General features: G+C 55.5%; 5 protein-coding genes across 5 annotated transcripts; 2 read left to right on the top strand and 3 right to left on the bottom strand.

Moving 5' to 3' along the window:
- Positions 1-1,193: 1,193 nt before the first annotated feature.
- On the bottom strand, positions 1,194-2,260 carry CORC01_01288 (uncharacterized protein; the record flags this gene model as incomplete). The annotated part of the gene is made up of 2 exons (XM_022612944.1): positions 1,194-2,016; positions 2,181-2,260. The coding sequence occupies 2 exons, from the start codon at positions 2,258-2,260 to the stop codon at positions 1,194-1,196; spliced, it is 903 nt and encodes a 300-aa protein (XP_022480705.1).
- Positions 2,261-7,747: 5,487 nt separating this feature from the next.
- Positions 7,748-9,594, top strand: CORC01_01287 (prenylated Rab acceptor 1; the record flags this gene model as incomplete). Its single annotated transcript, XM_022612943.1, has 2 exons — positions 7,748-8,209; positions 8,350-9,594. 2 exons carry the CDS (start codon positions 7,748-7,750, stop codon positions 9,592-9,594), a joined length of 1,707 nt encoding a protein of 568 aa, XP_022480704.1.
- Positions 9,595-9,991: 397 nt separating this feature from the next.
- Positions 9,992-10,870, bottom strand: CORC01_01286 (uncharacterized protein; the record flags this gene model as incomplete). The annotated part of the gene is made up of 2 exons (XM_022612942.1): positions 9,992-10,446; positions 10,594-10,870. The coding sequence occupies 2 exons, from the start codon at positions 10,868-10,870 to the stop codon at positions 9,992-9,994; spliced, it is 732 nt and encodes a 243-aa protein (XP_022480703.1).
- A 2,479-nt stretch (positions 10,871-13,349) lies between these two features.
- Positions 13,350-15,868, top strand: CORC01_01285 (uncharacterized protein; the record flags this gene model as incomplete). Its single annotated transcript, XM_022612941.1, has 4 exons — positions 13,350-14,918; positions 15,002-15,118; positions 15,308-15,326; positions 15,531-15,868. 4 exons carry the CDS (start codon positions 13,350-13,352, stop codon positions 15,866-15,868), a joined length of 2,043 nt encoding a protein of 680 aa, XP_022480702.1.
- Positions 15,869-16,599: 731 nt separating this feature from the next.
- Positions 16,600-17,568, bottom strand: CORC01_01284 (TTL domain-containing protein; the record flags this gene model as incomplete). Its single annotated transcript, XM_022612940.1, has 2 exons — positions 16,600-17,454; positions 17,557-17,568. The coding sequence occupies 2 exons, from the start codon at positions 17,566-17,568 to the stop codon at positions 16,600-16,602; spliced, it is 867 nt and encodes a 288-aa protein (XP_022480701.1).
- Positions 17,569-17,902: the final 334 nt, after the last annotated feature.

Raw genomic sequence — 17,902 nt, 5'->3', positions numbered from 1 at the left:
ACTGTGTACTTTTCGTACATCAGACCACTCACCACCCCCGTTCCACCCAAGGCCCCTTTTGTTGGCCCCGTCTATTCTGCTCGTCAGTTTCCTGTCTTCCCGGTGATTTGGATTGAGCCTTGCGAACAATGAGGAAAGCTATTAGAGTAAGAGAGAAGGAGAAGGAGAGAGTTTACAGCGGATGAAAAGATTTGTAAGTGTATGAGATAAATAGAGAAAGAAAATAACGTTGGCGGTGTCTCCGGGAAACTTTTGGCGCGCATATCTCGAGCAAGTTTGTAGTGGAGTTTGCGGGATTCCGGGGCCATCGGAGCGTTGACCAGCTTGCGATCGGCGCCGAACTCAACTCAACCGGGGGGGGCCCACGTTGGCTTTTGTTTCACCAGACGAGCAACTCAGCGAAAACGAGGCCATGAGACGAGACGAGATGAACGGCGGGGTCATCTCGTCAGAAATTTTTGGGAATAACGAAGAATCATCTGGTTCTACGGGTGTTATTGCCTGCGCTTGCTGCTTGGGAAATATCGAGGATGGTGAGGTGTCCCCCCCCCCAAAAAAAAAAACCAAACAAACCCCAAAAAAAACCACAAGTCTCCCTCCCCTTACCCCCGATGATACATTAGTAGGGTTTACTCTGCAGTTTAGTAACCCAGGAAGAAGGCGGGAAAAGGAAAATCTCACTCTTGTCATCATTCCTTACAGATTGCCAGCATAGCATGAATATGGGGAAAAGACCGCCAGAGTCGTCCACCTAGATAGACGGGGCAAACTTTCCAAGATGGGGGAGTAAGCAACCGAAGGATTTCCGAGTCACCCGCTGTCAGACAACAAGCCCGAACAGACCAAGAGGCTAGAAAGTGCAAACCAAACCGAAGAAACGGGCAGACTCCCGCAATCCTTAGATTATCGCATTCCAATCTTGGTGCTTCACGCCGTTTCTCCAATCCAATGGAGTGCGAACAGGCCAAATCAAACTAGGCCTCGAATTGAAAAACAAATGGAAAAGAACGAAAAAGAACGCCACTCCTCCTCCATCCCAGGAAGTTAAGCTTTTTGATGCGATGAAAAACTCCAAATTTGAATAGCCCGAAAACCCCTTGGCGTGGCGACGCAATGTAGCTAGCGATGATGAAGGCGATGCGATGAACGATCCGTCGAGACGTGAAAAAGGATATTGGCGCCGCGTCGTACCTTCACGACATATTATGCTGCTTCTCGCGAAACTCACGCCGTATCTCTTCCACCTTGGACCCATCCCGCGGACACGACCACCCGTTCTCCTCGATCTTGACCCTGTCGAGACATTTGGAACATCGCCACCATTTGGGATAGATCTTGCGCTCATGCAGCCACGTGACCGTCATCTCAAACGTCTTTGCGCTCACGTCTTCCTTATGGACGTCGGTGAGATGGATGCGCAATCGGTCCTTGCGGTTAAACGGTTCGTTCTTGCGGTTGCAGGCCGGGTAGTCGCAGAGGAAGATGCCGTTGCTGCCGTCCCTGTTGCTGGTGCTATTATTGCCCGCACCATTCACGCTGTTGTTCCTGTTTCCTTGCCCCGATGGCCCCATTGCCCCCGTTGCCCCCGTCCCCGTCCCTGTCGTCCCCGTCCCTCCTCCGCCTGCGGCCTTGGCCTTGGCCTTGCTACTGCCCGCCGGCGGTTTTTTCGTCGTTATTTTGGGGCTTGGGTTGCTAGTGCTTGTCGCGGGTGTGATATCTTTTAGGGAGAGGGCGGGCGAGGGTGCCGTGGTCTGGCTGTCGGCGTGGGCCAGTTTGTAATGCCGGTCGAGGTCACCTTTGCGCTTGAACGGCTTGGAGGGACACGCCGCCGATAGACAGGTCCATTCGATATCCTGCGGTGTCTGTATGGGCGACTTGCTCGTCGCGATGCGCGGCACTACGTTGGGGAGCTCCTCCGAGGGCGTGTGTTGTTGTTGCAATTGCCAGAACCCGCCGTCGTCGGTACCGACGTAGTTGTACTTTGAGCAGTCAAAGTCGGGATACAGAAGCTCGAGCCTTTTTGATTTGGGGACGAGAAAGAGTCAGCATTGGAGAAAGGGAAGACTTGCGCAGATTTTTAATTGTTGGGTGCAAAGGCAGGGGGAGCGTTTCTGGATGCTCTCCGGTCGAGGTAGAAGCAAAATTGATGATAGATGTGTTGCTGTCGATTTAAGACTTACCACGGCTCGATACTAGGCAAGTTCGCGCTGCCTTTGCTCATGGCGGCGTGCGGTCGTTTTACGGCTGTCGGAGGGGCCATGATGAATGTGTTTTCTTGCTCAGGAAGGTAAATCAGCGTTCTGTCTTCTCTCTCTCTTTCTCTATTCCCCAGATTGCGAATCTGTCTTCTCTTCTCCTCTCGTCGCGCCTCGTATCGCCCATTTCCCATGTTTCGTGGCGCTACAATCGATCCAAATCGTCGGCAATCGAAACAATGCGAATAAAAAGGCGAAAATCAAAAGCAATCAATGAAACCCCGTGAACGCAAGAAAAAGGGACAGGACAAACCTTCAGGCTTGGCCAGCGACATCATAGCCGCAAGTGCGCGGCGAGGGGTTAGATACGAAATCGGTACGGCGAAAGAGAGAGAGAGAGAGCGCGCAAGAGAGAGCGCAATCGTCGTCCGTGTCAAGTGAGACTCAGGCGGATCACGGAGCCGTCACGGGAGAAGGGGCGAATGAGCAGGAGGGCTGGGGTGATTTGACGTTTTTGAAGGAGGAAAGAAGTTGGCCGTAGGGATCTTTTCATACCGGGCCTCCAAACCCCCGACGGGAAAGAATGAGGGCAGTGAGTTTGCGAACAGGACGGAAGGTCTTTAATGCTCGGCTGTTTGTTCGTTCCTTACTCTTGGGACCAGGAGATGAATATTGCTTTTCTTCTCCCCTCCCACCTCTGTCCGAGGGCAACCAACCAGCCCAGAGCCGGGCGAACCAACCAACCAAGGAACCAACTACCTACCTACAACGGTCAAAAGAGAATGAGAGAGAAAGAGCAAGAGAGGCAAAGCGGGAGCACCAGTAGCAGCGGTAGCAGCAGCAGCAGCAGGAGCATGAGGATCAATCGGGCCAATTCCAAGGGACCGAGAGACTAGGTTGAGCAAGGTCCCAGGTTGGTTCAGGTACGGCGGCCGTTCGTACGGCACAGGAAAGTACTTTCGCTTATGGGGAGTGGTGACTGTGACTGCAAGATTGCTTTGGAGGTGCGTTAAGAAAAGGTACCAAATCTATTCTGGTTATGCGTAATAATGAGCAGCCAAAGGTAGGGGAATGTAGCAGGACCATCGACATCAGGAGCAACAGCAGCAGCTCATGCGACAGCGATTCAACTGCCACAAGAGGACATGATACGTATCCCGCGCGTAGCAACACATCTGGTGAGGGTGGCGGGGTTCGACGCTGTTTGCCCAATCCCGGGGAGAACAGCTGGCCCATTTCGTTCTCGAGCAGGAGGGGGGGAGTGTCTCTTGTCCTTGGGAGGGGGGGTGGTAAAGGGGGGTGTCAGGATGTCTAGGTTTGGCTCCCAGCTTCCTGCACCAAGTGACTTGGCGGGAGTGAGGGATGAGATGTGATGGAACCACGGCGGCGACCACGGCGGCGGCGGCGGCGGCGGCAGCAGCAGCAGCAGTAGCAGCAGTAACAGCAGCAATCACATGTAGCTATATCCGTAGGGTATGCGTCTCTACTGTATGCTAAGGCAAGGTAGGGGCGTGCATGTGTGAGTGTGTGCTGGGCTGGGATGAGAATAGAAATGATAAATGGTAATAAATAAAAGTTGCCCCGTCACTTATTATCCGAATTCAAAAGAAGGGTGTAAGAGGGCGACAAGGGTCGAGGACGTGCGTGTCCATTCCGATAGACGACATGGAAAACGACAACAGACGGGCCTGTTTGAAGCATTTCAGACGAGGCGAGATTGACAAGTGCTTGAACATCATTGGCAATTCTAGAAGAGCTGCAACGATGGCGACGACAATGGCGATGGTTCGATGAGCGGCAGCGGGAGATGACGTTGGTAGCCATCTGGTTCGGGTGCGGAAAGAAACTTTCATGAAAAGGATCAATGGTACGAAGTGCAAGGTCAGGGGAAGGTGAAGAAGGCAATGTATTGTCAGCAGCACACGGCGTTAGGTATTAGCAGCAGCAGCAGCAACCACCTCCACCTCGTATGTATTGGTTCGGATAGTGAGTTGGAGTGCTGCGAGAGAATGACAGATGGTGGTTCCCATCCTTGACCTGTCACGGTGTGCTTTTACACTTCTGAGCTTCACCTTGGCCGCCCTGGATGTTGAGTCATGGACCTGGCCTCAGGCCGGGTGGACACGACAAGATTTCGTGATGATCACCGAACATGGGAGCCTGGGGGGGCCGGCGGGTTCCAACAGTTTGTGGGGGTGGGTGGAGACCATGGTCGAAGCTTGCTGTCCAGTTGCACCTCGGGCTTAATTATATCCCAGCTCACGTTGTTGCTATTGTTGGTGATGAGCGAAGCTGATGACGGGTGAGCGAGCAACCTGGAAACAAATCAATTTGAATTGGTGTTGCTGGTGTGGACACGGATTAAAACTATGCAATGGACCTGTCGTCGAGGCTCGGGCGGCGGAACGGCGAGACAGAGAGCAAGGTGGGTAAAATAGTCTGACGGCGGGCGGGAGAGACGGTAAGGGAAGAAGCAAGTGCCTTGGCAAGAGATGGGAATATTCCAGGTTTGATGCTTTGCCACGCTTCCTCTGTGCCGACCTGCTGTTGCGATTGGACTCTTTATAATACTGAGAAGGAAAGACTGAGGTGCCGTCGGATACGTATTGTCTCGGGCATCACATTTTTCCTAGTTCGTAGGCAGCTTCCCAGTTTGTGAAGCATTTGTGGTGATTACCTACCTTACCTAAGGTAGGTAGGTGAGGTTACCTTAGGTAAGGTAAGGTAAGGTGGATAGGTACAGAGTACGTACCGCAGATACGACCACCTCAGGCAAGAAACCGAGGCACGATCAGATGAAGCCAGCACTTCCATTAAGAACCTACCTCATGTCCGGGCGTTGACAGATAGCGGTACCTTGGTGTCCGGATACACATCGATATCATCAGCATCATTTGCAGACCAAAACTGTCGTGACGCGTGCCGAGATATAACAAAAGTGTTTGAGCATTGCGACTATTTCTGCCCGAGCTCATTGAGCGAACCGGAAGATACCCACACAAGCTGTGGCGTTTGGCCCTTGGGGTCATTCTCCGGCACGAATACGACATGAAGCTCCGACCCGGATCTTGCTCGCTGAGCTGCCGCATAATGCATTACTGCGTTGGCGTGCCGCCCACACGCGCCATTCGTCCATCTACCGGCTATCCACGCTACCTAACTGCCTCCGGAGGTAGATCGTCGCAGGCTTGAACGGCAGTGTCATGGGCTGGCGATATCTGGCCTGCCTTGAGACACCAGCGAAACAAAAATTTGCAGGCATCGAGGGCGTGGCTGGGCTGGAATTGTAGAGGGTGAAGGGGGGGGAAAAAATCTTTTTTGGCTCGGCCGTCATCCCTTCTTTCATTCCAGCCCATTGGCCTCACGTCACGATTCGCGGGGTGACGGCTGTTTCTTCTTCACATTAGTGTCATTTTTTCCATCGGTTGCCTTGAGGTTCCGCCGCTTGGGTCACCGTCGTTAGGTACCGCTAGTCTGTCATTGGTTCTCGGGCGAGTGGTGGATGTCTTCGAGAAGAGAGAGAGTATGTGTGTATGAGGGGGGGCTCCGAAGTCTCCCACCGCCTCCAGGTTCCATCGCCAGAAGCTCTCGCTCTCGGGGAGAGGGATCCATATGTGCGAGGGTGCTGGGAGGAGGAGATGCTAGAGTCTGGAGACAGACACGATGCGGTGTGGAAAACACGCTCCAGCTCGACAGCCTTGAAAGCGACTTGGCCGGCTCTGACTTGCCAGAGGCATGCAAGAGGGGTCCAGCCAGCTGCCGTTGTCCTATCCCGTCGAACCCATTGCCTCTTGAGTGTTCTGTGTCGCCCCAGCTTGGAGCTACCTATCCTCCGAGGTGGTTCTCAAACTTTCTCGTGTCTTGCTCCCCGTCCGGATGCGTCAGGACTCGCGGGTGCAATGGAGAAGAAACGCGGCAAGTAATGGGAGTAGTAGCCGCCGGTGGTGTCATAAGCAAAGGCCATTTGGGTACGGTGGTAGTGCAGGTTAGTTGCAGCCCAAAGGTCAGATACACCATGACGAGAAAAGCCTGCCTTGGTAATGGAGGGGCGGTCAGAGCTCTCTGGCTATCTCTCTCCGCTTCCTTCATTAAGCTTGCCCATATCCCCTCTATTCAACATTCTTTGCAAATATCATCCTTCATTCTCTCCCATCGTCTTGTATTTGCGCTGTCGTTCTTCCTCCTCTTCTCCTGACTCACAAAGTCGGATGGCGGACCGGCCGGAGATGCATCACCCCACCAATTGACTGTGTTATTTCTTTCCGAGCGTGGAAGGAAAACAAACGTCAGCGGCCGACGAAAGGGTGAGCCCCGCTGCTCCCCCCCCCGCGCGACCAAACGAGGACGGGAATTGTCTCGATAGAAGAGTAGGAGAAGCTTTGAAAATCCTCCGAATCTGAGAAACAGGCTTCGAGGGACGGAAGCTCAATTAAGAAAAAGTTGGCACAAGGTATGCGACGCTCTTTCTCATCCCATGTGCTGCAACCCCATACCCTCCTCTCTATGGGCCTCCTCTTACAGCTGAGCTGCTCATTATCCTTCCCTCCCGTTCCCTTGCTTCCTCCACATGATTCGCATACCTCCCTTCCCGTGTCATAGTTCGTCTGGCAATCTACCGGTAGCCGTCCTATCGGCCCTCAGCCCAAGGTAGCGAATTCTCAACAACTGTTTATTCGAATACGCATCTGCCTCTACCTCTACAGTAATATGTCCATCTACCCATCCATCCCTTCTCCCAAGACCCGTTACCCAAACACTACGAGACCGAGACCTAAGACGGGGGGACGAGCGGACAGGGGCCCCCTTTCTCCCACGCCAACCAAACGTGCGGGAAACCGTGCTGTTTTTTTACGGTTTTAGTGCCAATCATCACCGCACCCCTGAACTGAATTGACGAGATTACGGATCCAGCCCACACTGCTTGTCCAGCCCATACCAAGATTTTCCCTGTTTGGGCGTACACCATTCCGAGTACAGAAAAAAAGGGAACTTGAAAGCTGCGGGAAAAAAAGTGTGTTCGGGTTCTCAGTACCGAGCCACCGCGACCACGACGAGACAGACGTCAACATCACCATCATCACCACCGTCTTCATCGACTTCGCTCAGCCTCTGCCTCGTCAGCATCGACTTTTTCTTCGCAGTTCGGTCTGAAATCCCGCCTGCACCTGCCCACCCCCAAGGCACCAGCTTTTTTTTTTTAACCTTTACCGCCTCCAAGGTACCTTCGTCGCCTAGAGGTACGTACGTGTTCCGTTCCGCGCGTCAGAAAAGCTAATTCCACGAGGAATGGAGCCGGAAAGACACATGGCCTGAACCTCCCAAATTGTTTCAAATTCATCATTCTTCTACCAACACCATCGACCTTGCGCACCCAGCTAACCCGCATCCGCTCATACAGAACACGGTCTTTTCCTGTGCGACAGTCCACGAAGCATACAAAAGTCTTCCCCTGACATTTCGCACCTCCCACCAAACGTCCCTACCCTCCTTCACCGACATCGCCTACCTTACCGACGCGCATCAATCGCACTTCGACACCCAACACCGACACCATGGCTCGCATCCAGATCCCTATCGACGCCCTGACGAACCGTCTCGGCCTGCAGGAGCGCTTTAACAGCATGCGTTCCGGCGGCTTGAGCGGCCGCTTCGCCAACCTGCGCCCCGTCGGCGAATTCTTCGACATGAAGCGGCTCTCCAAACCCGCCAACTTTGGCGAGGTTCAGTCGCGATGGAACTACAATCTGTCCTACTTCTCCAGTAACTACAGCGTCGTCTTCTTGATGCTCAGCGTCTACGCTCTGCTGACCAACTGGCTTTTGCTGTTCGACATCATCTTTGTCATTGCGGGCATGTTCCTCATTGGCAAACTCGACGGTCGCGATCTTGAGATTGGCTCCTTCAAGGCCACCACATCCCAGCTGTGGACCGGTCTTCTCGTCGTTTCTGTCCCCCTGGGCCTGTATGCCTCGCCTTTCGCGACGCTGCTCTGGCTCGTTGGTGCTTCTGGCGTGGTCATCCTCGGCCACGCTGCTTTTATGGACAAGCCAATCGATGAGGCTTTTTCCGGGGAGGCGGTCTAGATGGTCGGCCGCGAGCTCCCAAATTTGCGCCCCAATGGGGAAGACCATCAAGGCGCGGGCGGAGGAAACAGGGAGCTGCGCAACAGTGGGAGGACGGAACGAGAGTTGTCGAGGAGCTAGAGGAGACAGAGGTGGACAGTTCAAATACACAAGGCGTTGGTTTGGTTTCGCGAGGGAAGCGGTTCGCCAGCGATCCGCTCCGCTTTACAGGTACAGACGTCGGTGAGCGAACGACGGCAATGCGGAGGGGATACGATTACCAGCATTCGGATGAGGACGAGGACGAAAGCGAAGACGACAGCGAGGGGTCAGAAGAATCATCTTCGGAAGACGAAGAAGAGGAAGAGGAAGAGGACATTGATTGGGATCAGCTTTCGCCGAGGGAGCGGGACGAGGCCCTGGCGCAGAGAGCCCTGGCCCGTATCCGACGTGCACAAGAACGAGGCAAGCTCGAGGTCAACCTTAGTAAACACGAAATGGCTGCTCTGGAACGACGGAGGAAGCGCATCGAAAAGGAAGCACGCAAGCAGGAGCGGAAGCAGCGGCGCGAAAAGGAGCAGCGGTTCGCCATCCCTCTGTCGCAATTTCAGCCGACCTCTCGCAGAAGGTCTCCCACTTTAACTCTGGAGGACGATCTGCCGCGCCATCCGTCGCCTGGAACATTTGCCAATGTCCAAGAGGGTGGTGCGATGCCGCCCATGGGATACTTCCCGCCGCCCAATGCTTCGCGCACCCGCCCTAGATCGGCAACTACCGCATCGCAGCGACCGACGTCTCGACTCATGGGCGAGAGGGGCTCATCGCCTTTCAACTATGCCTACGTCCAAGACCCTCCAAGCCAACGTTTGCCATCGGACACCATGTCGCCTGCTTCATCCACATCTTCCCTACCAAAATCTCGAGGCGGTGTCGACCCCTTTCAGTTCCAGACTGAAGGTCCCCACGCCCTTCCCGGTGTCGCTCGACGCAATGTATCAGGCTCTACCGACGGGCGCCGAACCTCTGTAGCGCCTCCGGCGGGTCGAGTTGGCCGGGCTCCGCGCGGGCCGCCACCCGAGGAGAGTAGCAGCGAAGAGAGCAGTGAAGAGAGCAGCGAGGAAAGCACCAGCGACGGCATCGGAAACGGTGCCCAAATCGTTCAACCGCCGCCGCCGCCGCCGTCCGGTCCGACGACAAGACGTGGTCGCAAGGAGGCCATTGCCGTCGAGGAGGCTGCTGCCCGCGAGCCGGCACGTGAGGTTTCGCGGGATAAGAAGTCTGCCAACCCGTCGCCATCCAAGAGGAAGCCCGTTGGGGGCCGGCGTAAGAAGAAATAGTCCTCGTCTGCCAAGTGCGGGATGTGTCCTGTATCAATACTAGAAACAATATTTCTTGAAACTATCGTCCTCTTCCAAGTCGGGTCTCAATGTCATGCTGATTGATGTCCATACGAATTCCCTCGACAGTTTTGTGTGGTGGTCATAAGTCATATCCTTTATATCAGAAGGTATATATGTAAACGCGCCATGCACGGTCTAACGTGGCATAAACTTTGGCAGGGCCGCTCCCAGAAAAATGTATGGGATGAACCAGATCAAGCAGTCAAACCCCCGTACCCCCAAACGCCGTTAAGGAAAGAAGCTTAAGCAAAGGGACACCCACCCAAGGAAAAAAAAAAGCCTTCAGAATCACCATTGTAGGTAGCCTGTTTCCCCGGATCCCCTTGGATCAGACTCAGACAAACATCTTGGCAACGCCATTCATGAGCCCATCAGCCCAGCCGCCACCGCCGCCGCCCTCGCGCTCAACACTCCTCCTCTCCCACGAGTAATCCCCGTCATACCCCCTCTCCACATGCGCGCGGGTAGCGGCACCGCCAGCGAGCCCGCCGCCGAACCCGCCGCTCGCCATGCGGACCGCCTCGCCGACGAGGCCCATGGAGTCGCCCGAGGCGGCTTTGGCGCCGATGCCAATCATGCGCTCGATGCCGGGAGGCAGGCGGAGGCCGAAGCGGGCGAGGAGGGCCGTCAGGAAGCCGCCCGTGATGAGGGGCATAATGACGAGGGCGACGACCTTGTAGGGGTGTTTCTTGGCGTAGTAGACGAGGTCGCGCCAGAGGCGTTTTACTTGCTTGAGGGTTTTTTGGACAAAGCCGTTTCGGGGGGAGCGTTTGTAGTATGAGGGGCGGCCTGGTGGGAATTCGGAAGACGTGTTAGTTGAACTTTGGATCTTGAAGAGGGAGCTGATTTGAGAGCTCTTGGTATAGAGTCAAATTGTGGACGGTAGACGGGGGAGGGGAGGGGGAGGGGGGAGGGGAACAATTGCCAACAACGTACCACCGCCGAAGCCGAAAAAAGAGGAGCGTGAGGCATTGGGAATGCCAAAGAAGGAGGAGCGGGACGAGTTGTTCTTCTTGTTGTGGTCGTCGCCGCCAAAGATGGAGGCGGCGATGCTGGGGGCGCTGTGGCGCTTGCGGGAGCGCGAGGAGGAGCGGGAGCGGGAGCGGTGCTGCTTGCTGCTGCTGTGCTTCTTTGCGTGGTGGGAGGAGTGGCGGCGGGAATGGGAGGAGCGGGCGGAGATGACGCTGCCCGTGTCGAAGTCGAAGAAGCCCATTTTTTTTTTTTTGGTGTTTTGCAGTCTTTCTTCGCGTTGTCTTGTGGTTTGATGGGAGAGAAGCTTTTTGCTGGGTTTTGGGTGGCTGAGACTATGTCGGCACTGAGACCGGGATGCGACTAAGTGAAAGGAGGAGGAGGAGGAGGAGGAACCAGAGGAACAAGAGGTGGAAGAGAGGATCACGGCTGGGATCAAGCTGTGGGGTTAGACAGAGGTGTCGGAGGTGGAGGTGGAGGTGGAGGTGAAGGAGGGAGAGGGCTGTGTAAAAGAGTGTGAGAGTGAGAGTGTAAGAGGGACGAAGAGATATCGAGATGTGGAGGTGGTGAGACGGTGCAGTGGAAACCCACAGACGCCAAACCAGTCCCGGGAGGGAATTAAAATAAAATAAAAAAACCCTTGTGCGAGGCTGGAGAATGTGACACTGTCTGATTCAGGAGTGCGATTCACAAATTGTGGCGCGCGTTACACAACAGAGGCGGGTTTGTTCTGTCGAGACTCGAGAAGCAGGAAAAGGAAAGCCAACGCTGTCGCCTTGTGACATGGGGTTTAATTAAATTGATAGACCGCCAGGGGAGTCTATATTGAAGCTCACGAACTGGTGGGAGGAGGAGGGGAATGGTTCGTGCTTTTAAAAGACGAGAGACCGGGAGGTGAAGGACCGGGGGTGCAGACGAGGGGGGGACACCAACCTTGATCTTGATGGACTTTCTTCCGCTCGAGAGGTTGAAACCCGATCATGGAGCTTTGGAAGTTGTTGCCAGCTTGTCAGATATCCGTACTTTGTAGGCTCACTCTCTCATTCTCTCGCGTGCGCAAGAACCAGGATCAGTTTCTTCAAAGGATATGCAAGCGATTTGCGACGCAAGCAATTCGTTCAGCAAATCGCAGGATTTTATCCGTAGTGCGCGGTTTGGGGGTTAGGGAGTGGACGGGGAGCGGCGGAAGGTGGGAATTTCGAAACCAAAATTTTGGGCTGCGTGCTGCGTGGCCCTGCGCGTGTGTCCGCTTCCGATGGAATACCGGTAGAGAGAGCAGGTCTGGCCAGGAGAGGAGCACAGGAGCAAGTGTTGGTTTTCTGTGGTTCGGCGAATGAGGGAAGCTCTCGATGCTGTAGAGAAGTGGACGTACCCCAGTTCTATGAGTCTTATGAGACTCTGACAACTCGAACTCGAATGTCTCGATTGTAACGTATCAGTTGTTCTTTTGTTTTTTGTTTTTGACTTTCTTTTCACCGCTGCTTTATCGTCTTCTACTTGGTTCTAATGAAATGCATACGACTCTTTTCGTATTTCGAACCCCGATCCCAATTGATTGCTTTGCTTTTGGTCTCACATTTTGGTACGTATCCTATATCCAAGTGCGAGTTTAACAAAAAAAAAACGGATGGCTGGAAATCAAGAAAGCCGTCTGGACAGGGGTCCGTCCGCAGGCACGGCAGGGTCCCCCTCCTGTCTCTGCCAAGGACGAAGCTAACGGAGCTTTGGTGCTCGACTGTACCGGGGTAGCCCAGGCGCTAGACGTCTTTAGGAATGGCACCTGTGGATGATCAGTTGCGGTCTGGTGGGGATTCCGGATGGGATTCTCTCCGCCAGGGACCACGTTGAAGGGGACCCCTCAACGACAAAGGCTTGGGCATGAAGATTGCTTTGCTTCTACGGCGTACACGAGGCCTAAATGATTTTGTAAGCTGTATTCCGCCTGATTTAATTCGATGCTTTGGCATTGTACCTCAAGGAGAGGGGCCTTTGGGTTGCGTCTAAACCCCAAAAACATGCCAGATACGCGGAAGCGGCACTTATTACCCAAGGTTCGCAGGGAAGTAGGTAACGTAGCCTTGACAACGTTTGGTGCCTGACCCTAGCCCAGATTCCTATCACAACTCCAGGCGATGCTGTGTCAGGTTGGTGCAAAGGACAACATGACATGTACAGAAGAATCATCTCGCCTTGGTCCTCCCCCCTACCTGTGTGAGTCCGATTTGACCTTGCTACAAATAGGCACTAGGTCTTCAAGTGGGAAGGCGTGCTGGTAGCTGCCCTGATCACCAACAACTACCAGAAGCTCCCATCTACTTCCCTGATTGTAAATATCATAAGTCAGAGGGCTGGCTTGCGATGTAAGGCAGACGGGTTTCTTCCTTTATCAAAGTCAAAGGGCTGTCCCAAGACCAAGAGGCCCAGTCTCTCGCCCAGAAGAAGGAAACTAGTAATGTCGAAATAATTAACAATGCCGGCATTGATGTCTGCTTTCGACTCTATTCGATTCCATGCCATCACGAAGATGGCTTGTAGTTAGTTCATTTGTACAAGTAGCCACAGATGTCTCCAAGCAGAGCTGCTCCGGCTTGAAGAGCTCACGAAACTACAACAACACCGTTGCATCATCACAAACCAGGTCCAGCCAATACCCTCGACAAGCAGGAGACTTGGCCTATGAATAAGCCGCCCTCAACAATTTCCCTCCATCAAAACCTTGCAGCATGTGTATTCAAAAGTTCACATGGCATCAATGCCCAGAAACCGAAAGAGGCCGGCATTTCCGCCAAACTTGCCCCGCGGACCAAATCATCAAAGACAGCGAAGGCGCCTTCGCCGAAGCCAGAGTCTGGCACAGCACACACTCCGTCATTGTCGACCAGCCGCTGAGGCCAGGCATGGAGTTTCACGGCCACGAGTCCATGGTCTACTGCGCCCACCCGTACCACGGCCACTGCCGGGACGACGCCGTCTGCCAGGTCACGCAGGTGGCGGAGGGCGAGTGCCCCTGGTGCCTCGGCGACAATGCCTTTCCACGCAGAATCACGGCCTACGGGATCAAGAGCGACGTGGGACCCGCGGTGCTGACGGGCGACTACACCCGTCCCTCGCCCCTGGTGCTTGGCTACGTCGCGCAGGTCGCCGTACTGGCCAAGCACATGGTCGCGCAAAGCATCCCTTTCGTGCGGCTTGAGGGCGACATGGCGTCGCAGGTCGTGAGGCAGATCCGCGCCGAGGTGTTTTGCCGTCTGGAGGACGACCACTGGGAATTCCCAGGCCACAACGTCATTGCGGACTGCGAGTGTTTCACGGAGCGGCACAGTTACTGCGCGAACCTGGGCCGTCACCTCCGGCAAAAGGAGGCCCTGCGAATCATCAAGAACCATTGGAACATTATCGCGCCGTACACCGGGGTGCCGGACCAGTGGGTGGAAGAGGAGGCGCCCTATACTTTCCTCATACGAGAACGGTCGCACGCGGCGGACTGGTTCCGCAGATGTAGGCGCGGGAGGCACGACGAGATGACGATGGCGAGGTTCGATATAAATCCGACAGAGGACCAGCGGTACCGAGAGGCCATCCACCGGTTGGAGGCCACCGTATTGAACTGCGTGGAGTTGCTGCGGCGGCGCCTTACGCCCGAGCCGCCGGACGAGAAGAAAGTGGCGCTCTGCGACGAAAAGGAAGAGGAAAATGTCGACAACATCGTCGTCGAACGGAACCTCTTCGCCCGCGCGGTGTTCCTCTACAAGCCCCTGCAATGGATCGCCTACGACAACGGCATCACCGACAAGCTCTTCCACGAGATTTCAGAGATGGTCATCCACTGGTACCTCCGCGTCGGCACCCCTCTCAGCGAGTCCATTGATAACGCGGCGAGTTTGACAGCGCCCGGGCTGTTCAAGTTCCGGCGGGACATTGACCGCGTTCGAAGGGACGTGGAGGACGCCACGAGCCGGCTCGATACCGTCTTCTCGACGACAACGTGGAACAGCCGGCGGCTCTTTGTCCGGTCCTTTGGCGAATCTCCCGCCCGCGACGAAGAACTCGGCGAAGTCGACGCGTGCCGCAGCAAGCGAGCGGACCTCTGGGCCGCCGCGCAGACGAAGCTAGAGACGGCGGTCTGCGAGGCCGACGCCCGCATTGTCACGGTCCAGGAGGCGCGGAGACTGTGGCCTGAGCAGCAGCAGCCGCCGTCGCCGCCGCATCCACTCTGTCCCGTATGCTACTCCGCGTTCGATGACGGCGTGCACGCGCGCCGGCCCGTGCTGGTGTGCGATGCGAACCACGTGGTATGTCGCGGTTGCCTCGTGAGGTTCATCGTCAAGACAGGGAACGCCGAACTGTTTGAGCACGATGCTGGAGAGTTGGCGAGATGTCCGGTGTGTCGGAGGACGATGCCCCATTTTTATCGAGCGAGGATCGATCGGCGGAGATATCGGCTGCCGCTGCCGTTGGAGTCGCCGAGGCCGAGGCCGGTCTTGCCAGTGCCGTATGTTTGGGGGTGATTTGCGGTAATTTGTGGTGACTTGGACGAGAAGTGGTCCGCAAGTGCCAGTGACGAGGCTGGAAAGTATGGGGGTGAGCTGGACGTAGTGAGTGGTGCATCTTTCATGAGGACGGGGTCGCATGAAGATGTGGAAGATTTGGTAGTCTGTAGACTAGATCAACGTGAATACAGTGTCCCCGGACTGTAAAACGTATGTGGCACCAGCAAAAGCACCAGTACCATCACTGGTTTAGCTCAAGTTGACCTTTCATAACTTCAATGGTAATGGAATGCCACTTTGCGGATAGAACCTTGGAAATAGCAGTGTAAATCATGAAGTAAGCGACGTTTAGGGGATGCAATCTCACCAAGGTGGAATTGCGTCTGCTCACGCCTCCGACATCTTGGGACGTAGCTCCGCCGTCCCCATATCAAGAAGTCACCAACCTCACCGTCCTTCTCACCACCACCTCCGCCCTCGCATCAACCCCAACCTGCCGCGCAGCAGCGGTAAAATGCCCCTTCATCTTTGACGGCCGCGTCCCCGCCATAGCAAAATCCACCGATTTCATCACGGCCCTTGGCGACGGCTGGAACCCGTATAATCCAGACTATGGATCCGTAAAGGGGGCGAACCTGTCCTCGTCCGACGTTGTCCTCCGCCCCCGTACCCCGTCACCACGGGCCCCGCCCGGCCCCGGTTCCGGTCCCGCTTCGACGCGGCAGAGAAGAAGCGTCCACTCGAGGTCATAATCTCCGACGCGAGCATCTTCATGAACCAGCGAGGCTTTCGGCGCGCGGGTTTAGAGTTCGCAGAGGACGCTAATAGGGGAGTCCCGCGGGCAAGGGGGTCTAGACGTTGCATTTTAGTGTGAGGCAGGATCTGGCTAGGCCGTTGACTTGACGCACAAATAGGTGGTACGTCCTTATTCATGTGTTGCATGTGGCTATCAACCGTGGATGAATCTCGTTGTCAATGGTGGTGGTTGATGTTTGATCTTCCAGACAGACACGGTCATAGGCCAGCCGGGTGTGCCGATGGACACATTCAAGCTGCTGGATCGGAACAATAAACTCCTCTAATTGACGCCGATAGCGACGGATGGGTCATGGCAGAACCTTGCACTCACATTGGACTTTTCCAAGAAGTCCCTCTGCCTCCTCGACCCCCCTCCCCCATATCTCCTCCATCGATAAACACATTGGGTAGTGAACGTGAACGGTGTATCAGTCTAGCAACCTGAATGAGGGTCAGATATACAGTGGGGTCTTCATCAAAGATAGCGCTGGAGGTTGTGTGTCTATCTGAAGAGTGGGCTCGGCTTTTGTCTATGGTTGTCCTCCAGCTATGTCTACACTTCCCGAGTCTAGTCTATACCACCAAGTCTAAATCGCAAATCCCGATGTCGTAAATGGACCTGTAAGAATGCCGGAACTCGACTTCACCTGCTCACCGAGCGCCTAGGAGGTGTACCCACAGAGGCTTATTCCTGCACACTGACGGCAGTAAAGCTCGCCCTCAAAGGAGCAATGCTGATGACGCCATTCAGCGACGCCCACAAGTCCTCGCCCTCGGGACTCTCCTCGGCTTGCCTTTTGATATCAGCGAGCTGCGGCGCCCACCGAAACTGGTACGTACGCGACGCCGCCAACTTTTCAGGATCGGCGTCCACTACGGGGCTGAAGAGACCCCCCGTGATCCATCTTCCGTGCGCGGTGGTCGTCATCCTCACCGGCCGGTCAGCGATGTCGGCGACCATGGGCACGTTGACGCTGTACACCTCGACGTCGCGGTGCCAAGTGCGCGCGAGGTCCTCGACCAGCGCGACGGCGCGTTCGCACGCCGCGCGGATGATTTTGGCAGGTTGCGCCTCCTTGCTGCCGAAGCTGAGGGCCACGGCGCGCCTCCCGCACTGCGCCGCCTCCATGGCGCCGCCGACGGTGCCGCTGCTGAGTGCGTAGACGGTGCTCGCGTTCCGGCCGTGGTTGGGGCCGGAGAGGACCAGGTCAAAGTCCTCGGGCTTCAGCCCGGGTGTGTGGAAGAGCCCGATCTGGGTGCAGCTCGCCGGCAGACCGTCCACGACGAGCCAGCGGTGGGTGCGGTCCTCGGTCTCCTCGCAGCCGGCGACGTTGCAGGTCGTCTTGCCATCTGAAAAGAAGGATAGCGGGCATCTGCTCGCTGCGGTCAGGGTCTTGCCGACTGCATGGGCCTTTCCGATCCACGATAGCGGCTTATCGGGGATGACTACGACGGTTGTGTGGCCAGCCTCGTTCAGGGCGCTAATCAGGGGAGCAAGATAGGGCGAGACGGACGACGGGGGTCCGTCATCGTTGACCACCTACGGACGGGAGAGGCGCAATCAGCATGTTGCTGCCGTGTAAGCGATTATGACACGCGTGTATGAGTAACACGGCGGGGAGGTAGCAGGCATTTTATTTACCAAGAGCCGCATCTTCGCAAGTCGGCGATGTCCTAGAGTGTAACAAAGAGATGCGGTGCGATGCGGACGAAGATCAGGCAGCAATTTATTGGCAATCTGGCGCCAACACGTTTGCTTCTGATGGAGTAAGTCCAGGGCAGGCTGAGCCGCAACAGTACCTAGCAGTAACAGCAGCAGCAGCAGCAGCACAGAGAGAGCGACAGGGATCAGAGAAAGACTGAAAGAAGGCAACCGGGCCAAGAGCGGCCAAGATCAGGCTGCCGGCTGCGGTTCCGCGGATGCGCAAAGGGTGGTGTAGACGAGAGTTCGCGGGACAGACTGTAGCTGGGCAAAAGTATGACGCGCG

The sequence above is a fragment of the Colletotrichum orchidophilum genome, assembly GCF_001831195.1.
Source record: "Colletotrichum orchidophilum strain IMI 309357 chromosome Unknown Scaffold_6.1, whole genome shotgun sequence".
Classification (NCBI taxonomy): Eukaryota; Fungi; Ascomycota; class Sordariomycetes; order Glomerellales; family Glomerellaceae; genus Colletotrichum; species Colletotrichum orchidophilum.
This window is presented reverse-complemented; position numbering and strand designations above follow the sequence as displayed.